The 25,938-nt window shown below is 41.7% G+C and overlaps 1 protein-coding gene across 2 annotated transcripts in view; it reads right to left on the reverse strand.

Annotated features, from left to right (window-relative positions):
• Positions 1-25,938, reverse strand: part of Sobp (sine oculis binding protein homolog) — a 170,685-nt gene that overhangs the window by 136,672 nt on the left and 8,075 nt on the right. For both annotated transcript variants that reach the window (XM_026787490.1, XM_005363583.3), the window contains exons 2-3: positions 19,861-19,999; positions 16,274-16,459 (exon numbers count right to left, since the gene is read on the reverse strand). In XM_026787490.1, coding sequence (XP_026643291.1) covers positions 16,274-16,459; positions 19,861-19,999 — 325 coding nt within the window. The remainder of the gene's footprint in view (positions 1-16,273; positions 16,460-19,860; positions 20,000-25,938) is intronic.

A 25,938-nucleotide genomic window follows, 5' to 3' on the forward strand; every position in this document is an offset into this window, starting at 1 on the left:
AAAAAAAATCCCTCACTTAATTTCATTTCTGTTATTCTATCTCCTCACCATAGGGGGTCTAAGAAACTATTTGGATGACAAGATGGTTTTATAATGAACCTTTCTGAGTGCCACAACATTTGAACTACCAGCAGTACAGTGCTCTGTTTCTTGTTCCTTATTGTATATTAAATTAAACATTGATAGGGCAAGACAAATAGTCTTCAGATTATAACTTTTAAATCCTCTTCCATCAGCTTGTGGTCTTTCTCTGTGATCTTCCACACACATGGTATTTTCATCTTAAGTTTCCCAGAAAATAGAATCCGAGACAAATATAAACAAGTGTTTTAATGAGCATGTGATTCCAACAAGTAGGAGCAAAAATCAAGAGACCGAATGTGGGGAGGAGGAAAAGCCAGCAGAAGTTTATGCTATTGAAATGGCCACTGCCCGGAGAGATTGGCATGCAATCACATGGCTTCTTCTTTGAGTTTATTAAATATATTTTGTAGCTATCCATCCAGGGCCAAAAGAAGGAAGATGCATCCCTCAGCTTTTATTCCCCATTAATCTAGTGTGTTAAGCCCTTTTGGTGTTCATCTGTGTGAGTGGCAGTCTAACAGTCCTCATGGACTACCCATGCTGCCATGTTAGAGAAGCCTCAAAATAGGGGACCAGATACACACACCGCATGTATATGACTAGAAGCTTCTTGACCACACACACACACACACACACACAAGCTGTATCTTACTCTTTAGATTTCACCATGATCCATCTGCACATAACTAGATGGTAATGCCTCAATAATCAGGAATGATGAGAGCTGGGATTATGTAGCTTAGTTGGTAGAGCCCTTACCTACCATGGATAAAGCTTGATCCCCAGTACCACCTAAACCTCAGTGTGATGGTACACACCTGTAAATTCCAGCACTCGGGCAGAGGCAGGGCGAGCCAAAGTCAAAGGTCACCCCACTTATATATGGAATTAGAGGCCTGTCTGGGCTAGAGGCACTACATATCCCCACACCCCAAAATCTACTTGTTTTAGGGCAGCTATAAGCAAATCAGATACAGGTTAAATATAGAGCTGTATCAAGAGGAAACAGTAATCTTTGAGAAGAAGATTTATTTTTAGAAGAAAGGAAGGACTGATATTTTCTAATCTATGAATAAATGTTATACACACAATTTTATGTCCAAGTTGAAGACCTGAAGAAGCCCAAGTCATGCACTGTTGATGAATTTGTTCCTTGTTTTCCATTATGATATGCTAATGTTACAATGAAAATTCTTCAAATGAAGAATTGTTACAATGAAATTGTAACAAATGAAAATACCTAACAAATACCACATTTGTTTTGAGTACCCGTTTATGGACAATTATCAGGTAATAAGATTTATGTCTTTTCAGCATTAGCAAATACTCCCATCACCTTGCAAGAGTAGTGTGTTAATTTACACTCTCATTGGTTGCACACGCGAGTCCCAGTTGCTCATGTCCTTATCATCACCAGGGCAGTGCCAGTCATTTCATGCTAGTGTGTGTGTATGATTCTCATTATAATTCCTAGGATGTAGTCATCTTATGCATGTGAGTGTTTTGCTTTCATGTGTGTCCATACACCACATGTGTGACTAGTGACTGTAAAGGTCAGAAGAGGGCATGGGAGCCCCTGGAGCTGGAGTTATGGATGGTTGCGAGCCATCATATGGGCGCTGAGAACTGTACCTGCGTCCTCTGCAAGAACAAGGGCTCTTCCATCTCTGCCCCCGACACTAAACCAGCCAATCCCTGAGCAAGGAAAACTGACCAATCACTGAGGCCCTAGAGGCTTGGAATTCTCCTCAGGCCTGGAAAGCCTCCTTACATCATAGTGGGCAGCCAATCCTAAGCTTGGAAATCTGAATTCCAGGGGACAGCCAATCACAAGACCAGGGGCTTGGACTTCCCCCAAGGCTCTTTCGTTATTTCAACCCCTTGTATTTGCTGCTCAGGGTCTCTCCTGCACTGTTCCTGTTGCTACTGCCACTGTCATTGGTGCTACTGCAGCTTCCGAAGGATGGAGGGACCTGAGTTAACTCACAAATAAAGACTCTTTGTTTTTGCATCAGGAAAAAAAAAAGAACAAGGGCTCTTAACCACCAAGCCCCATCTCATTACAATTTTAAATTTTATATCCCGAACGACTAGTGAGATTGAACAATTTTATAACATTTATAAATTCCAGGATATTTCTTTGGTTAAGTATCTGCTCATAGTTTTTGCCTGCTATCCTATTGGGTAGTTCTATATTTTATATATGTCTTCTCTACATTTTAAGAAGTGGATCCTTTGTTGGGACACAAATTAAAACATCATCTCCTATCCAATGATTACTTTTCCATTCTTTTTAAAGATTTATTTAACTTGTTTATGCATATGAATGCTCTATTTGCATGTATGCCTGCATGGCAAAAGAGGGCATCAGATGCCAATATAGATGGATATTATATCATATGGGTGCTGGGAGTTGAACTCAAAACCTCCAGAGGGGTAACCAGTACTCTTAACCACTGAGTCATCACTCCGGCCCCATTTTTCATCCTTTTAAAGATAACTTTAAAAAAAAAAAGATATGATAGTGCACGCCTTTAATCCTAGTATGTGATGGAGACAGAGGCAGGTGATCTCTATGAGTTTAAGGCCAGTCTGGCCCACCAGTCCATCTAGGGTTGCACAATAAGACTTTCTTTTAAAAAGGTATTTCACAGTAGGGCTAGAGAGATAGTACAGCAGTTAAGAGCAATGGCTGCTCTTCCGCAGGACCCAGGTTCAGTACCCAGCACTCAATGGTAACTCACAACTGTGTGTAACTCTAGTTCCAGGGAATCTGGCACCTTCACACAGACATGCGTGTAGGCAAAATATCAATGCATACTAAAAATGATCTTTAAATAAATATATATTTTTTTACATATTTTATTTTCAATATAAAATTTTTTAATGTATTAAGGGGCTGGAGAGGTGGCTCAGCAGTTAAGAGCACTGGCTGCTTTTCCAGAGGTCCTGAGTTCAATTTCCAGCAACCACATGGTGGCTCACAACCATCAATGGTGGGATTTGATGCCCTCTTCTGGCATAAAGGTGTACATGCAGATAGAACACTCACATAAATAAATAAATAAATAAATAAACAAATAAATAAATAAATAAACAAACAAATAAATAACTCTTTTAAAATATATGTGTCTTTTTAAATGTCTGTAGAGACAAGGTCACTGTATAGTCCAGGCTCGATTTGGACTCACAATCCTTGTAAGACTGGACCTGGTGGCATATTGCTCTAATGTCAGCATTTGGAATACTAAAGGAATAGCTATAAGTTTGGGGCCAAGATGGAATATATAGCAGGTTTCAGACTAGCCAAGATAACATAGTGAGACCTCGTCTCAAAAGACAAAAACAAAAGCAAAAAAAAAATCTTTTGTAAACTACACTTAATTATTGTGCGCATGTGTGTGAGTGTGCGTGCACGCATATGTGCATGTGTGTACCAAGGTGTGGGTGTACATCTGGAGGTCAGAGAACAACTTGAATTGGTTCTCTCCTACCATGTGGACTCTGAGCATCAAACTCAGGCAACTGGGTCGAGGGGTAAGCACCTTTATCAGCTGAGCTATCTTGCCAAATCAAAAGTATCTTTTAATCAACTGAGAATTTTATTTTTTAATCATCTATCGAAACAACATCTCTCTTTATCACAAGTGCTTTAAGTGCATAACTTAAGAAACTTTGGCCTACTTAAGACCCTGCACAACCTTGAGCAGAACAAAGTTTAGAATTTCTAATGAGGGGCCCCGATCCCATGACCAGACCTCCCCTCCACAACCCCATCCGACCATCATTCTCTCATAAAAGACTCATTTCCATATGCTACTATAACCTTCATACTTCTACAAAAATTCGTGCTGGAATTTTTATCACAAATATATTAAACATATTAACCAATTTGGGAAGAAGATACCTTTTTACAATATTAGCCTCTAATCTATAAGCATAATATAGGTCTCAATTATTTATGTCTTCTTTAATTTTCTTAACAATGAACTCTTTCAAACCACCTTAGGCATATTTTGCTAATTTTTTCTTTAAATATTTGAAGCTAGTATATACAGTATTCAAATAAGTTTTAAGAACTGTTTTGTGGCTAGTATTACAGATTTCAATAAAGCTGCTCATGAATTATGTTTTCCTACAGATTAAGGTTGTGGATTTATACAAATTAACGTTTCAAATCCTTGTCTTTTTCCAAGATTATTTTAGTGAATTCTAACATTTTCATATTCTAATACAAATGATGGCAAGGGCCATCTACAGAGGTTCATTTCATTTTGGTCTCTAGGAGTAAGCTCTTAATATCACTTCTGAACAGTTGCCACAGATGCTTGTGAATTCTTATGTCATATTAAAGAAGGGCTAGTCTGTTTGTTCTTTGCGAGAGAGATTTTCACTGTGTTACATTTTATCTAATTATGTTTCTATATCTATTAAGATTTATACTGTTTTGAATTATTCTCTTAATGTAACTAGATTGACTAAGTTTTACTATTTATATCAATTTTATCAGCCTTGTGTTCCCCCTAAGGGGGAAGAAACCAAGTTAGTCACAGTTCATTATTCTTTTGTATAAATCACTGTCTGTGGTTTACTATAATTTTGTTTAGGATTTTACGTTGTAAAACGAAAGGTTTCTATTTCAATGGTCACATAATTCTTTTAAAATATCCCTTTCTTTATTATAACGCCTTGCTATGTAAAGTGATAAAGTTAAGCTAAGCTCATAAAGGAAGCAGCAGTTGTCACCTTTTTCTATTCTCTAGGAGAGTCTCTCTTTTTCTTAAATAGTTCACTGAATTTATCACGGATGGCATCTCTATCTAGACTACTCTTTGGAGAAAGGATTTAATTGTTTTATTTTTGTAAATATAGCACGATTTAGTTTTTCTACTTCTTCATGTGCATGGTTTGGTAAGTTAAATTAAATAGAATATGACTTCTCTTCTGCGGAAATTCTCGGAATTACTTCCAGGGGTCACTATTCACGTGTAACACCAAAACAATGAAGTCTCAAGACAGAAACGGCAATCTTTTCATCCAGACACTTCATTTTCTAGCACTTTTCATCATTTTAAAAGATCTATTATTTCAATTCGCTCTGTTGTTCAGAGTATCAATTAATAATCATTAAAAACTGTTCCAAACAGAAGAAAGAAAAAAATTGTTCCAATACAATTGAAATAAATCATGGACATGTATACAAAGGTCATAATGACACTCATTATTATGTATAATTAATCTAACATTTTATAAAAGTTGTTCCAAAATAATTAATGGACTGAAGAGACAGCCTAGGGAATGGGGAGGGGAACAGTTATACGCCTGAGAGAGGATTCATCTCTAAATGACACAAAGAACTAAACAATAAATCCAACAACTCCATCAACAAACAGACTAACAAAATGGACAAGTCTCAAAAGATGAACTACAAATAGCTTATAAGCATATGAAAAGATGATCAACCTCACTAACATTGGAGAAATCCAAGTCAAAACTATATCAAGCCCAATTTCACTTCAGACATAATGGCAATCACTAAGAAAACAAAATAACTTGGGGCTGGACATGCAGCATAGTTGGTCAAATACCGGACAGTATGGAGAAAACCTTGAGTTCAGTCCTTAACTCCGCATGAACTAGGAAGGCATGGTGGTGCACACCTACAATCCCAGCACTCAGGAAGGACTGGCAAGGAGCAGCAGAAGTTTGAGTCACAACCTACTACACAGCAAGTTGAGACCAGCCTGAAATAGATGAGACCCTGCCGGTTGTGCAGGAAGGGAGGGAAGATCACGTGAGCAGGCAAATGCTGATAAGGATGTAGACAGAAAGCAAACCTTATACGCTGCTGGTTGAAGGGAAATTAGTGCAGGCACTATGAAAATTAATGTTATTTTTGCAAAACTAAAAACAGATCGGCCGTATGACATAAATATCCCACTTCTGGGTATTCCAATTCAACACATCACAGAGATACTAGTACATCAGTGTTTATTTCAGCACTAAGCTATGAACTCGACCTAGGTGACCAACAGCAGAGGAATGGATAAAGAAAATGTGCCATGTATAGACAGTAGAATTGTTTTGTTTTCAGCCATGTAGATAAACGTAGTTAGCTGAGAACAAATGTTGGCAAAGATACAGGGAAAAGGAAACCCTCATCCGCTGCTGGTGAGATTGCAAACTGGTTTAGCCACTCTGGAAATCAGTGTGGAGAAGTCTCAAAATGATAAAAATAGATCTATCATATTACCCAGCTATACCACTCCTTGGCATATGCCCAAAGGACTCGCCATCCTACCCCACAGATACCTGCTCAGCCAGTTGTTCATTGCTGCTCTATTCACGATAGCTAGGAAATAAAATCAACTTCAGTGTTCTTCAGCCAGTGAGTGGGTGATGAGAGTGTGGTGTATATATACACTATGGAATAGTACTCAGCTGTAAAGAAAAAGGAAATCATGAAATTTTAGGTAAATTGATGAAACTGAGTAAGACCATACTGAGTGAGGTAACCTAGACCCAGAAAGACGAACGCCACATGTCCTCTCTCATCTGCGGTTCCCAGCTGAAAGAAAGAAAGAAAGAACATACTGAGTGAGGTAACCTAGACCCAGAAAGACGAACGCCACATGTCCTCTCTCATCTGCGGTTCCCAGCTCCAAGTCTTCAGATGCAACTATATGACCTGGAGTCACCACAGAAGTCAGAAGTCATAGGGACAGTAACTCTAAACAGGTGAAGGGGCTACGCAGCTCTAAACAGGTGAATAGCAAGATACAGGTGATAGGAAGAGAGAATGAGAAAAATGGGAGGGACTTTAACTGGAGAGCAGGAGGGGGGAGGGGGAGAGAAGAGCGATAAATAGTACAGTGCTAAGAATATTTGAAGAAGACATAGAGAATATTTTATATTTACATAAAATTACATTCTGTGTGTATTTATATACACACATGTGCGCACACGCGCGCGCGCACACACACACACACGCACACACACACACACACACACAGTTTAACTGCTTGGGATAATCATGCTCCCACCAAGAGCCATAGATTATCTAACCAAAACCCTAGTACCAAGCATGAGAAACCTCATTTTGAATTGTTGACTAAGGGAGTCCAAGAGACCCCTCCCAAACAGACTAGACTATTGCTCCTGCCTTTGGTTTCTTCCCAGGTGCTGAAGGTAAGACCACGTCACTGAAAAGACCACGTACTTCAGGCATAGGACAGTAAGTTGGATTTGACCCAAAAGACTCCTTCTTGAGGACTAGCACTTTCCAGTACTATGCAGGCTGCCAACAATGGCGGGGAGCACTCAGTAGACCCACCCAGCTGTGATGCCAATGCGCCACACCAATGACCAGCATGGCAAGACATCCCTAAAGGTGCAGGGGTGGCACTTCTATTTTGGGCCTTGACTACCAGCTGTCTAATTGGACTTAAGGCCCATTTAACAGGAGGGCAATTGTGCCCAGCACTGTAAACCTAGCCAATTACCCTAGAAGAGCACCTACTGCCGCCACTTACCTAAACCAGCATAAATCCTAACTGCATCTGCCATATGTATCCTTCCACCCACAGGTAAGTGGAGCTCACACCCCTCATCAAAGATGCAGCCAATGCAGATGATTATGGAAACCCACAACAGTCAAATCTAAGAGGACAACTCACTGTGGGATACTCCAACTTCAGCTGATACATCTACAATTCAGCCCTGCACCTAAGGCTCAGGAAGCACGGAAGAAGGGGCAGGGAGACTGTAAGAACCAGAGGAACAGGAGATCCTGCAGCAAGACTGTGTTTTCTACACCTATATCTCAGCAATATGTCTGCCTAAACAAGATCTGAAAAAATGCATCTCCAGTTGCCATCCCAACACGGATGGAGGAAAGCTCTTGAGTCCTGGTCCCTAGATAAAGAGCTACAAGCAATTAATGGTCATATTCATATTAATTAATATCCACAGTCATGTTAAGAGAGGGAGAATTCGTCTCCCCAGGGATGAGCTCCCCAATCAGCTCAATACAAAGTCGTCAGGTCTTAAAACATACACTTACAAGCAACATTAAATGAACTCCGCAGGTTGTACTGACATATATCTACTTATTTTCTGTGGGTGTGTGTTTATGTAACAACGATAAAGAAAAACAAACAGTGAATTTGAGAGGAAGGGGGAACATGGAAGGCATAAGAGGGAGGGAAGAAATTATATAATAATTTAATTAAAAGTAAAATTATAAAAAAATGTGGTTAATGTTGTTTGCAAGAAAATAGGTACAACGGGAGATAATCCTATTCCACATGTAAACTAGTCTCAGAAAGACAAATACAGTATATTTCTCTCATTGTGGTTCCTAAATTTTACACTGATATAAATATGACATGGAAATAGGAATAAAACTAAGAAAAAAAAAGGGGACTGTTGGGGGAGGAGGAGGCAAGAAAGGGGAGGGCAGAGGGGTAGGAGGGGGACTGTGCTCAAAGTATAATGTATTCTTGTTTGAAAGTGTCCTAATGTAGCCGGGCAGTGGTGGTGCATGCCTTTAATCCTAGGACGCGGGAGGCAGGTGGAGCTCTGTGAGTTTGAGACCAGCCTGGTGTACAAGAGCTAGTTCCAGGACAGTTGGGGCTGTTACACAGAGAAACCCTGTCTAAGAAAGAAAGGAAGAAAGAAAGAAAGAAAGAAAGAAAGAAGGAAGGAAGGAAGGAAGGAAGGAAGGAAGGAAGGTAGGTCCTAATGTAAATCTAACGTGCAATGAATAAACACAATAAAACATATTTAAAAGGGAGGGGGAGTATGAGGGTACTTGCTGCCAAACCAGACAACTTGAGATAAATCACGTGACACGATGCAAGGAGAGAACCAGCTACTGTATACTCACTGTGGTAGGCATGGGGGTGACACCCAAACACACAACATACATCTTTTTTAAAAACGCATTGCTCCAAGTGGTACAAACCTCCCACGGGCTTTTGGGGGCTGTGACTCCATACATGGGTGTGTTTACTTCCACCTCGCCCAGCCAATTAGCAAGCGCAAGTGACAGGGTGTTTAGACAGGTTTACGCTCCTTTCAGGAATAAAATCAGGTGAGCAGCTATATAAAGCTGGGCTCTTATGGTTGTTTTCATGTGTGTGAGTGTGTGTGTGTGTGCGCGCGCGCGCGTGTGTGTGTACATGTGAGTATGAGCCACGTTGAGAATGTAGAGTTCAGAAGACAACTTTCTGAAGATAGTTTTCCCTTTTCACCTTTATGCAGCTCTGGGACTCTAACTGAAATGGTAAGATTTTACAGATACAGGAAATTTTAGCCATCAGGTGACTAACCATATAACTTTGTAGACAAGGAAATATGATCATGGAGTCTAAGCGACCCATGTAATATTATGTAGGCAATAAATGGCAGAACCGGTATCAACAGCTCTGGTTGCCTGGTTACTGCCATAACCGTCTCTCCAAGGCATCATCTTACCCTTCAGATTATACATTCCTTCCGGAATTAAGAAGATCACACTAAAATCCTTTTTACACCTTTTTTTCAAGAACACTCGACTGTATAAAGATAATGAACTGGGCTTGGCAACTTATACCTGTAATCCCAGGACAGTGAGGCTGATGCAGGAGAATTACTCAGAGTAGCTCAGCCAGAGTTACATAGTGACTTTCAGTCCAGGCTGGGCTACAAACTGAGACCCTGTCTCAGAAATATATATATACATACACACACACACACACACACACATAGAGATGAATCAGGACCTGAACCATAGTAGCTAAGACTTTATGCCCTCCCAATCATGTTGAATTTCAAATTACTGTGGCTCAGCATCATTCCCATCTGGCTGTAGGAATGTGCAGGTCTTGACTGTCAAGAGCCTTTCTGCCCCTGCCATACCGACGACTTCTACAGCATTTATACTCCCACTATGTATATTGTAACTGCAGGTAAAATGATACCATGCATTCAAACTCAAACTGAAATGATACTAGTTTGGTTTGGTTTGGTTTTGCTGTTTCTTTCTTTGTTGTTTGTCTGGCTTGGTTTCTAGATTTTTAAAACAGGGTCTTGTGTAGCCAAGGCTGGCCTTGAACTCACTATGTAGCTGAGGTTGGATTTGAACCTGATCTACTTGCCTCCACCTCCCGGGTGCTGGGATTACAAGCATGCACCACAACACCTGGCTTTAGTGGCAACCTTTTGATATATACTGAGCACACGCTAAGTTCCTGGTTACCAGGGATTGTAATGTATATCCATATTGTCTGCCGCCGTGAAGTAGCATTCTGGAAAGACTAATAGATACTGACTGCCAACTTGACAGAATCAAGAATCACCTAGGAGACAAGCTTTTGGGCATGCCAGTGAGGAATTATTAGATTGACTAAAGTGGAGGATTCGTTCCGTAGGCTGAGGCCCCAGATTGCGCAAGAAAGCTGAGTACAGGCTTTCATAATTCCCTGCTTCCTGACTGGGCACAGTGGGGACCGACTGCCTGCAGCCCCTACCACCATGCTGGGTTGTACTGTGAGCTAAAACAACCCTTTTCTGCTTGCTTTTGGTCTGCTGTTTTCACAGCAAAAAGACAGGTAACTAATACCTACCGGAAGACAGACACAGTGCTCTGGATAAGCCTGTGGTTGTGAATATAAGAAACTCAATCTGCAAGTTCAAGTATCAAGTCTACCAACTATGACCTGCGTGTCCTCAGCCAAATGGCTGTGTCTTGGTTTCCTTGTTTGTAAAACAATTTTAGTCGGAGCACCCTCAGAGTTTCTGGGGAGAGTTAAATGATGTCATTTATTATCTTGGCCCGTAATAACTGTTCAAAAGTATTAACTGTGACAAGATGATTTTGCGTGATTAGCTGTTCCTATTCCATCCCTGCCACTCACTGTAATCCCTCCTGCCCTATCCTACATTACTTAAAAATCCAAGATTTTCAGTGGACTCTCTCTCTCTCTCGATAAATATATCTAGTACATAAATAGTAAGTCATCCAAATCCCATTAACTCGAGGTAATTTTATTTAATAATCATATTTCGAGTTGGACAAATAAATAAATGCCAAAGCAATTTTTATTAAATCCTGTTTTCTCAATGGTTATTTGGAATACATCACTCACATGCAAGCCCCAAGACTATTGAATAACAGATAAAATAAATAATGACCATAATGCAAACCACATTCTGATTCCCACTTTCCTGGTTATAACAAGTTCATGTAAGAACTGTGAGAGCCAAAAAGCAACATGCTTATTAACTGTGGGCTACTCTGCTGTATACATAGAGCTTAGAGATCACATGGGCTTTCCATAGTCTCGTTTAAGCTAACGTTTCCTTGGAGCCCAGTTCTCAAAACCACTTAGGAATTTCAAGATTTGTCTTGAAAAAAAAATATATCATATTTCCATGACTTTGCCTGAACACAAATTGAGAAAGCTCCCTGAATGCAAACCACCCTGGGGGACAGGAAATGGCCATTGTTTTCAAAGAAAAGCAAGATGTGTCTGCGTGCAGGAAATCAAGCTGGTTTTTGGAGATTGATCTCAACTCCCCCCGCCCACAAGCCCGTGTGTGCTGTGTAGATGGCTCCACATTTTACCTCCCCCTTGGGAGCAGCGAGGGGAATAGAAATACGGGCACTTATCATCCAGGTCGAAGGCTTTCTCTTCAGAACGGTCACAGGAATGCATCAAGAGAAGCATAGCCCCTTCTTTTTTTTTCACATTTCATTTCATTTTAAAGTATTCAGGGATTTACAGGGATTCTTGATTCCGAATAGGCAAGTTGTGAGCCTCCAGGGAGACCTGGCAAGGCTCCCCTCCACCCTGCGCCTCCCGACATGTGGAGTTGGCTGTGGCCATGAGGCCTTCATTTCATCTTTCCTTGTGAACACAGTAATGACACCACTAGCAGCAGCGATTTTTGATTTTTTTTTTAAATTCTTACAAGTAAAATATTATTATGAAGCAAGACCCAGGACCCCCTCCCCCCAAAAAAGGCTTAGATGTGGTCCCAGCTGTACCACAGACCTTTCAACAGAGATTGGCAAGGAGGCCAGACCTAAGCCTGCCTAGTGCTTGCAGAGGACGTGTTAAGGGATGAGCTTTAGAAAGAGCACGGCTACAAAGGCTGGTCAGTGGCTAAATGCGATGACTACACTATAAAGCAATAAAGAGCATAGGATCCCAGCCAACCGTTTTTATTAAAAAGTCCATCCCGAATGCTTTGCTTCCATCCTCAAACTGGACAGGGGATTAGTAGAGAATTTCTAGGGTAGCATTCCTGCTTCGTTGTCGGATCCTCTTCTGGGCACATCCTCTCCGAATGAAGGCCGGAAGGGTTGAGCCTGTGTCACAGTCCCTAGCATGAGAACTGGAGCAAGGTGGTGATGTGATTAACCTGAGAAATATTTCAAGTCTTGCTAATATATTTTTTTTTCTGTCAGTTCAGACAGGATTCATGGTGTGGTTTCAAAAACTAGCCTTGGTGGTTTGTAAATCTATTGAAATGAAAAGGATAAAGACGTGTTGGCGTAAGAAGACTCGGTAGGTGCTCTGCAACATTTTCTAATATCGCTCTAACAGTGTCTAAATGGCAGCACCACAGCCTCACTCCGTTCCCGTCCTAGACGCTGCAGCAACATCCGTGATTATTATTTAAGGATCACGGTGATTCCCTTCACTGCATGGGGGAATAAAGAAAAGCAAAAGCAGGGCTATTATCCTGTGTTTATAACAAGTCTATTACCATAGTAACGCCTGTGATGTCACAAATGCTACACCCAGGGCCAGAAGCTGTCTCTGAGGGGGAAGGGCAGCTAAGCTTTGGAAAATGGGCACAAGCCTGCGAGGCCAAAGCAGGGTCGATACCGAGGTAATCATGGAAACACGGGGAGATTCCCTCCTTCAGAGAAAAGGAGGGGGTGGGGCAGGACCAGAAGAGCAGTTCCCGGGCCCAGAAGTGAGCTCACCCACACTTCTTGTATGCAGCTGTGCAAAGGGAGTGGAAATCCAAGTGAATGTGGTATCTCTGTGTTCCCAGTCACAAGCATTCCACTGGGTTCCCTGGCTGCCAAGACGTGAGTGGGATCCAGTGGTGAGCCTGTCCAAGCTCATGAGCGGGCTGAGAACCAGCGCATGCCCAGACACAGTCTCTCACATCTGGAAGAGGTGCAAGTGCCTCAGAGGGCAGCCCTTGAAAGCTCGGATGTTCCTCTCAATGACCATGGGACTCATAGGCCCCCCAGATCCTCAAGGACAGTGAAGGAGTCAAGTCTCTCCTGAACATAGGGACTTCTAGAATGGGCTTGCAGGAGGAAGCTGTATCTCCTGCCACTGGGGAACCTAGAAGTAATGGCATGTTGATAAGCATTGCTATTCTGAAACAGTGTGAAATGAAATGGCTACTTTCTATGAAAAAGAATGCTGGCTTGGGAGTCAGGAGACCCTAAGGACTTAGAAGACACATGATCCAAGGGAGCTATTTAACCTGCTTGAACTTCGTGCCTTTAATGACACCCAACACGCTATTTCTCAGAATTGCTCTAAGAGTTGCATTAAATAAAAGAACGAGGATGAGGACCAAGGAGATGGCTCAGCAGGTGAAGTGTTTGCCGCGGGAGGATGGTGACCTACGTTCGAGCCCCAGAATCCACACAGGTGGAAAGAGAGAGCCAGCTTCACAAAGATGCCCTTTGACCCTTCACCGTCGCACACGCTGGACACACATCATCACACACACAAATTTGATTTTAAAAAAATTCACTCAGCGAACACTAGAGTAGACCACTTTGTGAGCACAGGAAAAGCACTGCTTCCCTGCCCCATCACAGCTTACAATATTCCAGAACACCTGCCACATGCACAGCCTGACTCTGAAGGCCTGCTCAGCTCGCAGCTACCGCGAGAACTCACTAATCCTGTCCTGCCTAGCGTGACATTCAGCCAAAGTCCTGCCCACCACATGGTTTAAGTTTCATTTTTTTTGGTAAATAGGGTGTTGTTGGAACACAGCCACACTCCTTGATGCATGCATCATCTAAGGTTGCATTCCTCCTAAGGCAGCAATGTCCTGGGTAGCTGTGAGACACAGTGTGACCCACAAAGTCTACAGTCCTGCCAGGCTCTCCACAAGCCAGGTCTACTAGCCTGGCCCTAGTTTAGGAAATCAACAGTCGTCTCTTTGGGTGAGTTTCTGCTTGGTGAGAGCTAGAAGGTGGAGAACATTCGGGGTCTGGTCGAGGCAGACACAGGGTAGAACGGACACAGAAAAGGAAAGACGTCCGTTTTCCACAGATGAGCGCCTTGGAGTTCCACAGCAGACAGCAGAAAACCACTGGGGTTTGGTTACCCTGGCTTCTAATTCCTCAGAGTTCCTCCGGCTACGACTTCCAAGGCTCGGTTTTTGGCCTCTCTCCTTTTGCACATTTATTTCCTGATCTGATGTGGAATTACAGTTAAATAGAAGCTGTGTGCTTGAATTCCACGTGGCTGGCTCCACAGGAAACTTCAGGGCAGGTTCTCTGGCCTCACTCCTGCTCGCCTCGGCTATGCTAATTTCTCAAGCCGTTTTCTTTGTTCAAATAAATCTTGGGGACGGATTTGTGTCTGGATACACACCTTCCTATGCACCAATGATGTGCATGAAGACGCTAGTGCAAATTAGGGCTCAAAAAGAAAAGGAGGCACCCTGTTGGCTACCTAGCTCATCTCCCCAACTCCAGGAGGTAGGACTGTGAGCCCAGGCTATAAGTGAGGGACTGAAAGAAGCCGCGTGGGGCAGAACCTGTCCTCTTTCACAGTGCTGCTGAGGGACAAAGCCTGGGTTGAAACCCAGGTTTTCTCAGGCTGAAGCCTGTGTTCCTGCTACGCTGTCACACCACTAATTAACACACTTGAAGCCCTCATCTAAGCCACAGAATATTCATTCGTTTGGGAGCGCTACATCTACAAAATTACCTACCCTTTTCTTGCCAAGTAGCCTACGCAAAATATGTCTTTGGTCCTTATAAACTCTGGTCCCTCTATATCATTAAAACAATCAACCAAAGGAAAATAAGATCACCGATAAGGGAAATATTACATGATTCGCCAATTATGTCAGTAGTTAGCACTAACAATGAGTTCAATAACAAATGAGTCTTAATTTAATAACATAACTAATGGCCTCTGTATGATAGATCAGTTTGACTTGTTAAAGTATAGTAGGCCAACAAGACAATGTGGTCAAAGCGATAAAGGAATGCTTAAGACAATGTATAAATACACTGTAACTCAAGCTGAGGAATCTGTACTGGAAATGCCCTCGCTGTTTATGGAAGCATAATCAAACATCTATCCTCTCAAATATGAACACAAGCATTAATGTTAGCATGTTACAATAAATACTGCTATCATAACTCAGTATTTGTCAATGTTCAATTTGACACACACACAAATAACTAGCAATAAAAGTAAAGCATTCTAGCAAAATTCCACCCTTTTACAGCAGGCCAGAGTTTTCCTGGGTATTTGCATGAACTACATCTGGAAGCTACAGCGAACACCATCAGCTCTGCCCTGCACCACCAAGATTTAATGCACAGTCACCTAATTTTCTGGAAACATAAAACAACCGATTACATTTCCATGCAAGTGGAACTCAGATTTCTTCCTTATAAGAGCTCAGAGACAGCTTTCCAGGAATTGGAGAGGATTCTGTGGAGACAATGCATACTACAACTGGCTTCTTGAATGGATTTAGAGGAAGGCACGTGCAGGAACGTGTCTGCCACGTGTCTTCTTCCAAAACTGTCCCTTTCCTCAGAAAACCCCAAAGGCCTGGCCCTCCTTATGCACCACCCTGTTCAATCATGTGTACATTTTGCTAGCCAGTCATTGTATATATCTTATTCTAAAGAAAAAAAAAGAACCAAACTAAGTGACTACAGAGAAGGAAAGTATCTTTTTCTGAGTCTGGTGGAGAAAAGTCTGGAGTCAGTTGAACGCTACAGCCCAAGCGGAAACAGATAAGGAAATTTTGGGGATAATAGCAATAATACATTAAGCAATATGTGAACTAACACTTATCTATAACATTCATCAAGCCATATTCATTTAAGTTGAGTTTTTAATAAACTATCTAAGACAGCGAAAACGATTGCATACAGACTGTTGGGGTTGGGAATCCCAAGAGTGCTTACCTGCTGGCGGCTTTATAAAAGGTGGTGGGATTAAAGGTACAATAATGGGCACATTGCCATGGTCCTTTGACCCTGCAGGTGAGTCACTGAGTCCATTCCCAGTGGCAAGGCCTGAATAGCCCGCGCTTATATTGTATGATGAAATAACACTGTCCTCCGGTAATTTTGGTTTTGGCAAGGAATTTTCTGTAAGAGAAAAAAATCATTCAGTATAACCAAGAACTTATTCATTAGACTTATTTTTTTTTTCCTCATTTCTTTAAGTACATCGGTTATGTAACAGAACAAAATTTCCCTTGCAAACCTTGAAGCAATTTCCCAGAGCTCCACAATCCATCCTGAAGCTTTATAGTTTTGCTACCAGCAATTTCCAAAGGGCTTTTCTTTATAATTTGCTCCACTATGATAGTTAATATCCCAGCTGAACCTTCGTGATGAATTTTAGCACTGTAAAATCCCATAGAAAATGGAGAGGCAATTAACCTTTTCTATGAACAAAGGGATATATAGCAAGCATCACTCCCTGGCCATAGGGGAAGCCTAGAGTGTATCCCAGAACGGTAACTCTGTGCCGCTGCATTATAAACCTAAGCCATGGTATAGTCAACTGAACCAAACGATTACATCAAAATACAACAAAAACTACTATTGCACTGGGTATTGGTAATATCCATTAAAATGAACAAAAATGGAAATAAAATTTGCACACAGATATCCTTGTATCACACAGAGAAAGAGGGGAGGGAGGGGAGGGAGAGAAAGAGAGAACGTCAACCATGAGAAGCATGGGACTCTTCCCATGTTCCCCAGAGACAGACAATCACCCAGGCGAAGGACGACTGAGGCTATTAGTTTATAGAATATAAGCGCAGGACTTGCATTTTTTCATTTGCAGAAAAATTGATGATCCTATCTTCATAACGTGATGTGCACAATTTCATAGCGAGCTTAACATAAAATTTGTCATGAAGATTCAATTCCACATGCCTGCAGGATGGCTCATTTACAGTTCATTGGCATATAAGAAGAAGAGCGCTTTCTTAAAGACGGGGAATGAGGTATTTGAACAGGTATTTTGCCAATAGATTTTGATGCAACATAAACACTGAGCCAACAGCCAGTGACAAAGAACAGTTAGTTGTACCCACATTTTACCAAAATTTCTTCACACGTCCTTCCTCTTTTATCTTATACACAGACTCGCTTTCCAAATTTAGGTTTCCTAATTCTGGAGTCACACAGGCTTCCCACTTAGGCTCGGCACTGCTGTCCACTCAGAATCCGTGTAAATTCTGCTCTGCCTTTCCTCCGCAATTGCCATGCCCTAGCTGGACTTTGATCTAACCATCTACAGCTTGTTCTGCTCTTGACCCTCTGCAAGAGCGTGGGGCAGCAAGAGAGGGAAGCCGACACACAGAATGAAAATAAGGCTTCCTTTTAGAATTCCCATCCAAATGCAAGGAAGGGGGGCTCACAAGACAGCAGCGAACGCCCCCCACCATCTGAACATATAAAACCTGGCATTGCGCTTCCCAGAAAGCCCCAGCCCCCAGCACTGATGGCGCATCAAAGGGACAATGGAGCTCCGAGTTAGCAAGCACTGCTTCTCTGACTTGCGGCAGGACTGCAGCCCTAAGGTCCTCGGTCCTGGCCTGTTTTCCCATTGCTGGAAGGACGCAGAGCTGTGTCTATTTTTGTTTTCTGTTGAGCTCTGGTGTTCTGTGGAACTCTGCTTACAGGAAAGCACAACTGGAAATACATCTAAAGCGACTCTTCTGGAACCTTCCGCCCCCAGCTCCCTTTCACCCAAGGAATTTCTACACAATGCGAAGGGCATAGTATGTAAAATATGTACACAAATCAGACATTTGCTGATAACACATCATGAAGAAATTATCTTAAAACAATCCCTGCATCATTGTACATGCAGTTTTGCCATTTATTAAAGATGAAAGCAAGTGTGTATATTAATGAGACGGATGTACTTGTGTAATTTAACATTGGGAAGTAAATCTTGGCTGAAGTGTCTGATACAATGTGATACAGAACATCATCAACATTTCTCAGTGCTGATCTATATTTTGACTTGTAATCAATGCCAGGAACCCCACTGCACAGAATGCATAGGACAGAATGGCAGGGGCATGTTTACAGTCATTTTGGAAATTATTGGAAATTCTGTCCTAATCCAATCCAAAATTCATTTAATGATTTTTTTAAAAAAAATGCAATTCAAGTCAGCTACGCAGATGCCATTTTTAAAAAGCTAGAACCCTCATCCAGAAACAGATGGAAGCAGATGCAGAGATCCACAACTCACCACCAGGCTGAGTTCCGGGAGCACAATCAAAGAGAGGGAGGAGTGATAATCGAACAAAGGGGTCAGGACCACGGTGGGGAAACCCACAGAATTAGCTGACTAGACCTAGTGGGAACTCACCGATTCGGACTAGCTAACAACTGGGGAATCTGCATAGGACCAAACTCGGCCCCCATTCTGCAGGTGACAATGGTGTGCTGTGGGCAGTATACAGAGCCACTGGCAGGGGGGACCATAATCTAACTCTCATCCATGATCCGGCTTTGTGGAGCCCATTCTCTATGGAGCAATACCTTGCTCAACCGAGGCACTGGGAGGGGAGACCTTGGTCCTGCCTCAGCGAGGTGATGAGACAGGCTTAGCTGACTTCCCAGGGGAGGCCTTACCGTCTCTGAGAAGCATATGAGGAGTGGGGTGGTAGGAGCAGGAAGAGAAGAGGGAGGGGAACTGGGATTGGTATGTTAAAAAAAATAAATATTTTTTAAAAGCCAAATATTCCAAGACAATAAATCCAAAATTATACTAATTTGGCACTTAAACGCTGAGGAGTAACATTAGAAATATTAAGATTTTGCTTTCCACTCAGTGCATTCTGAACCACAGAGAGGGGCAGCAGGAAAGAATTTAGAGATCAAAAGATGGATCTGAATAACTTCTCTGCTACTTCTGCCCTGTGACTTGGTTTGAGAGTTGGTTATTGTCTCTGAAAATTTATATAATTCTACTTGATTGTTGCATGCAATAAATGAGAAAAATTTGTGGATAGTAAAGAAAAAAAAAGATTTTGCTTTCCAAAATTAAACAATGATATTTCTCCAAGAGCAGAGAACTTTGTATTTATGGTAGGAACACTGCAACTCACAACAGACAATACTCTTACATCTGAACTAAGGTGTTTCAGGAGGCATCTGTTGTCGCTGTACGACATGACAGCCTGCACGGGGGCATGCGTGTTCAGAACCAAGGCCGCGGAGAAGTCACGTGATGCATCACATGCACGCACCGCACTGCCATCAACACCTCAGACGCGTTACACATGGATTTGCGTGAATTCGGGGCCACTATAGCTTCAGAAACCTTATACCGTTGCCAAAGTTTGCACAAGTCCCACATTCAGTTCCTCGGTCCCATATGGGTCACAGCCCAGAGTGTGAGGAGCTGAGGTTTAAGTTGAGTGTGTGCATGACAACCAAGGGAGAACCACAGAAATTCCACTCTGGTAGGAGGAGACAGTTCGTTCTCCTTTGCGTGAGCATAGAGCCTTTACCTTTGAGAACAGAAATATGCTGCCGGCTCTCCCCATCAGTAGGGTAGCTCCTGAACTCAATGTCGTCACCGTCTTTTAATTCAACTTTGTCATAGCCGTACCAGCCCAGAAGTTCATTCATGGTGTTCTCTGCAAAGTTCTGAAAGAGAAGCAGAAGCTGCTACTCAGTTCCGTAATCAATAATTATTTGGAAAGAATGTACAAGTTAAATTCTGTTAGCCGTATCCCATTTCATGCCAGCCCCACTTCCCCTAGAGGACTGTTCACTTTTCAATCATGTTCAAGGCTGTAATGCATTTAAATCGCAGAATGACTCATCCGGTTATGACAGGCCTTCAGACAGTGGCAGTTTAAAGACAAGAAGAAGGTACTTGTCCATTTCATCTATGAATAGGAAGTCGTTCTTTAGCGTGTTCTTCTGCAGTTTAAGTTCTGCAGGAATACAAAAATATTGAAAGGAAGCATGCAAAACAAATAAAAGATTTTGAAAATAAAAATGAGCTTTTCGTAGTTCTAATTAATTTAAATTAGAATTGCTTTCTGACTCGGTGTTGTTACTTAATGTGCCTCTTACTGCAAATAAAACAATCTCAACAGAAACATCATTTCTCAACTGTCAGTCAGTACTGTACCAAAAGAACTGACTAGATTTCAAGGGTCCCTCCTTACAATTTTCCTTTTGCCAAGGTATTTGTTAACTTGATGGATACTTTGTTTTACAAATTGTGCTAGTGACAAATTAATTCTCTGTGAAACCAAAGGTCACTATGTCTTCTGATAAGTGACATGAAAATGCCAACAAACTTGAAGTCAGCTAGATTTTGGATAAAATTACTTTATCAACTATAAGCTAATATGCGACTGTACGATGTCACTGCTGTTATCAGAGATATCCAAGTTTGTAAACAGTGGGCATGGTTTACAGATTCAATACTTATGCCAAGTGCCTATGTCTATCAATTTATCAATTGCTAGATCCAGAGACAAAATGTGCTCCTCTGCGCTACTGCTCTTTATACTTAAGCAGCTCTCAAGCAGCCACAAGCCTTCTACTCTGAACTAGGATAACTACATATCCTGACTTCTCTGTAGCTCACAGAACCTTGTATTACTCTTCTTAGATAATGTCATTTCTGAATTCCACTGGGGAATATAATTTATATACCAAAGTGAAGCACCAAGGCTGAGCCTGAGTGCGGGAACCCTCAACATGTGTTTCAGATTTTCCTAAATGCTCTGACTTCAGATCTCAGAAGAGTTCCATAAAAGATATTACAGTGTTGAGCCCACAGAAATAAACCTGGCATTTCAAACCACCCACGGGATGCTACACTTTTCCCCTTAGTACCCACTTAAGTTCTAAGATCCAACTAAGATGCTTTAGTACACCAGCAATTAAAAAAAAATAGCCAGATTGATTTAGTGCCACCATCCTCATGGCTAACAGCCAGCCATATCAAACTTTAGTGGGGCATTTACTCTCTCTGATGGATGGCCATGTCCACATGAAATAGACATTCTTCCCATGAACGCACAAAGGTGATACGCTCACTATGAATACTAAGCGTAGCAGCTTCAGGAATACCACTGAGGAAAGCTGGGCTAAGTGCTGTTCCATTTAATCAAAGGAGATTTCTTTAATGAGATGGTGCTCTTCCCTAAGACCCGTTTCTTTCACAAACCCCAAAATGACAGTATCTTAGCACACACACACCCAGGTCCTCCACCACAGGTCTGGCAGCAGAAATCTCCGAGGCTGATTCTTGCCTTGCATCAAAATCTGTCCCCAACAGTATTAAAAGACAGGCTCAAGCAATCCTGTGGGGCTGTTTGCTGCTTGCCCCAATCTCTAGGAGAACTGTGCCAGGAAGACGGATGTTCTTCTGGGTAGTCGCGCCCAGCTACTACATCTGGTTTGGTGCACCCTTTCCTAGTTCAGTAAGGCTCGTGGTACCCTACTTGCAAGACACTACTTTCTCCACTGTTTCTATGTTCTGAAGTCACACAAAGGCTACAGATGCATAATTCATGCATCAACCTCCCAGCTGAGGAGATAGATTTGTTTGTTTTAGTCCAGCTGCAAATCCATTCATTCATCCTTCCAGAGCCAATCTGAGAGATCCATGCAGAATTTTCAGACATCAGATAAAAACTGAAACCTCAACTGGATTATTGACACCGAAGTCATATTATTTGGACATTTTAACAAAAACAAAAACTCAGTTTTATTTATGCTTTCTGTTGAAAACTCAGAGCCATCATGAAACAGTCAATATGAATTTGATCTATTCCATGATTTTCAAGTTACTATAAATTTCAGGGAAGTAACTACAAAAGGTTCCTTTTCTTGTCACTGAAAATGAAAATAAATGCCAAATTGTTCTGATATATGAGTGCAGGGGCAGGAAACAACAGGAGTGTAGGAGCTCAAGTGATAAATCTCAAACCATTTGAGAAGGAAGGAACACAGTGAAAGAGAGAAATTGAATATGCACACATGAACACACACATATACATACACACATACATACATACATACATACATACATACATACATACATACATACATACATACGAAATAGAGAGGCTAGAAAAATGGCTCAGCAGTTAAGAGCACTGGCTGCTCTTCCAGAGGAATCAGGTTCAATACCTAGCACCCACAAAGCTGCTCACAACTATCAGTATCTCTAGTTCTAGGGGGATCCGAATGCTCTCTTCTGACCCCTATGGGTCCTGCACACACATGGGACCAAGACATACATGCAGGCTAAACACCCATTCACATAAAACTAAATAATAAAATTAAAACCAAAAAGAGATAGACTATAAACTCTCCCATACCCACTATTGAGTTAAGAAGCCAAATATCCTCAAGGCATAAAACATTTAATAGCTTAAGTTTCTAGATAGAGGGTAATATGCTAGACAGCATATGGACTCATTACATTGCAAACCAAAGTAAAGGAAAGCGATTTTTGCCATTGTCACCTAACACTCCAGGTGATGTAAATTATGAAACGTTTATGGCCTAGACATGCTTTCAACCCTTTCTTGCAGAGAATTCCAATAACTCTTGCTTCAGCTGTAAATAAACAAACAAAAAAAAAACAAAAAAAAAACAAAAACAGCATTTCTCTCTGTGAAGCTCTGACTGGCATGGGCCTTACTGTGTAGACCAGGTTAACCTCAAACTCACAGAGATCTGCCACTGAGTGCTAAGATTAAAGTCCCACCTTGCTTCACGTTCCAGCATTCTTATAGTATTGTTCTTTAAAAAGCAATTTTTTAATTGAAAAAGTAGTCCTTTCTTATGTTGTTTCTTGCTTGTTTGTTTAAAGGGAGATGGGCAAGACAGAAGCAAAGGCAACAACACTTCTTGATAAGAGGGGATAGGTGCTGCTGTACTGGGGCTATGTAAGGTACTTCCTCAACCCTTCAAGCAACATTTCTCCTGAAGACCTAAGGCAGGAAATGTCTCCACAGTAAGAGTTCCCACTGCTCCTTCAAAGGACCCAAGCTCAAATCCCAGCATCTACATAGCAACCTGAAACCATCGGTTGTACCAATGCCTGGGACTCGGACGCCCTCTTCTGGCCTCCAAAGGTACCAGGCACACATGTGGCGCACAGACATACATGTATGCAAAACACTCTTACACATAGAATAAATTTGCTTTAGAAGTCCCTCCTAGCTTTAGAATTATATGAAATCATGGACCTTCTACTTATGTGGAAAAACAAAGCAGTTTTTGCAAATAAATGCCAGAACGATGGTGACCACACAAGCATAAACTCTACTGAGCAGTCGTTATTTCAAATACTTTATCGTTGCTCTCAGGAACCACCAAAATGTGCCAAAACTGCAATATTTTGGCAACTGAATTATATTCTGCAGACTGTTTTCTCGTCTTTGGAAGAGACACAAAAATCCTCTCTCATACTATGTGGTCCAATTTGAGTTTGGAAAATAGGTCACTAAAATTAAAATGCTAAATTCTAAGTCTTAGAGCACTTTGCAGTATTTCCACGTCATTTACATCTGTGTTCCTTTCGACCGGCCTGCGAGCTGGGTTTCCACAATAAATTCCTGGTGAACTGAGGTGAAATCCTTATTTGACGACAGAAAATCAGAGCATAGAAGATCATGGAGCATCAAGCCGAAATAGAGGTCTTCCCATTCTTTTTTCTCTAACTTAATTTTTCTTAATTTCAGATGTGAGTACTATATTTACACCATTTCCACCTCTCTCTCTTCCCCCTCCAACTCTTCCGGTGCCCCCAAAACGCCTCCTCAAATGTATTACCTCTTCTGTATTATTGTTACATATATAAACATGCATCAACAGCCACACATGCATGCACACATCACTGGGTCCATTTTGCTATTGTGCATATGTCACTGGATTGGATAATATCAGAGGACTTATCTCTGGAGAAGACTAGGGAGCTCTTCACTTAGGGGTGGGGCCTTGTTCCTGGTGATGTCATTATGCAAGTCTTGTTTAGGCATCCACATTGTTGAAATTAATCTTCTGATTCATTCATTTATTTGTTTGTTTATTTATTTTGGTTTTTCAAGACAGAGTTTCTCTGTGTAACAGTCCTGGTTGTCCTAGAACTCACTTTGTAGAACAGACTGGCCTCATACTCACTGAGATCTGCCTGCCTCTACCTCCCAAGTGCTGGGATCAAAGATGTGCACCACCACTGCCCGGCCCTAATCTTCTGATTCTTATGCCAAGCTTAATTCTACTGTAGATGCAGCGGCAAAGAGGCCAATTTACCTCCTGGGTCAGTCAAGACCTTACAAAGAAATCGTACCATGGAATGTCAGTGTTATCAATGCATCTGCCTCTGTTGAAATTTTGCTGCATTTGGAGTGGATTGTTGGCCTCTACTCTCCTTAATCAGCTGTATTGTTGGAGATGGGATGTTCAAAATTCACAGCTAAAACTGAATCTTCTCCTTGTGCAACTTTTGACATCACATGTGGCTGAGTGCTTTGTCTTTCCAATAACCACCCCATCTCTTTCTTACGCTCTCTGATTTCCCTTCCTTTTTCTCTGAGGCTCCGAGGAAAAGATCGCAGTCCTATCACTTAGTCGAAAGGCAGCTCTCATAGAGTTAAATAGCAGCTAGGTCATAGATATGTAGGAAGAAATTTCCCTGTTTCTTTATTCCTTTTTTTTGTCTTTCTTTTATTCGTGTGTGTGTGTGTGTGTGTGTGTGTGTGCGTGCCCGTCCACACACATGCACCTGTATATAAGCGCATGCGCACGTGTGTTTGGAGAACAGGAGGAAGCTGGAGTGCCCTCAATTGCTTCTCCACAGGGCTTCTTTTGAGATAGGTTCTCTCACTAAATCTGGAGATCACCAATTCAATTAGATTTGGCACCTATAAAACCCCGTGAGTCCTATATCTGCCCCTGAGGCTCTTCAGAGCTGAGGTTACAGGCATGCATGCTGCACCTGCAGTTTTATTCGGATTCTGGGGATCTGAATTCAGGTTCTAAAACTTGCAGTTTTACACACCAAGACATTTCTCCAGCTGCTCTTTACACCTTCCAAGCTGTTTTGATACTAGCAAACTCTGTGTGTGTGTGTGTGTGTGTGTGTGTGTGTGTGTGTGTGTGCATGCGTGCAATTCTTGTTGAATCTTAAATCCAATGACATTTCTTTGACACTCTCATTCAGCTAGAAGTCTTATACAAATGTCAAAGTTCAGGGCTAGAATTGCAGCTCAGTTGGTAGATGCTCCCTTCCCATGCACGAAGCCCTGAGCTGGTTCCCCAGCACTGCATAAACTGGATATTGTGATACATGCCTATAATCCCAGCACTGTAGAGGATCAGAAACTCAGGGCCAACCTCTGCTACATAATGAGGTTGAGGTAGCCTAGGCTACATGAAACCCTGTCTCCATTTTCTTCAAAGATAATGACAACTCTAGTGAGCACTCTCATACTTCTAAACAGAACTCTAATTCCTACAACTTTTAGAAAGGGTAATTTGACTTCATAAGTTAAAAGCCTTAAATATTTAAATACCACTTGACTTGGTAATTTTATTTGTATCGATTT

The sequence above is a fragment of the Microtus ochrogaster genome, linkage group LG9 (genome assembly GCF_000317375.1).
Source record: "Microtus ochrogaster isolate Prairie Vole_2 linkage group LG9, MicOch1.0, whole genome shotgun sequence".
NCBI classification, from domain to species: Eukaryota; Metazoa; Chordata; class Mammalia; order Rodentia; family Cricetidae; genus Microtus; species Microtus ochrogaster.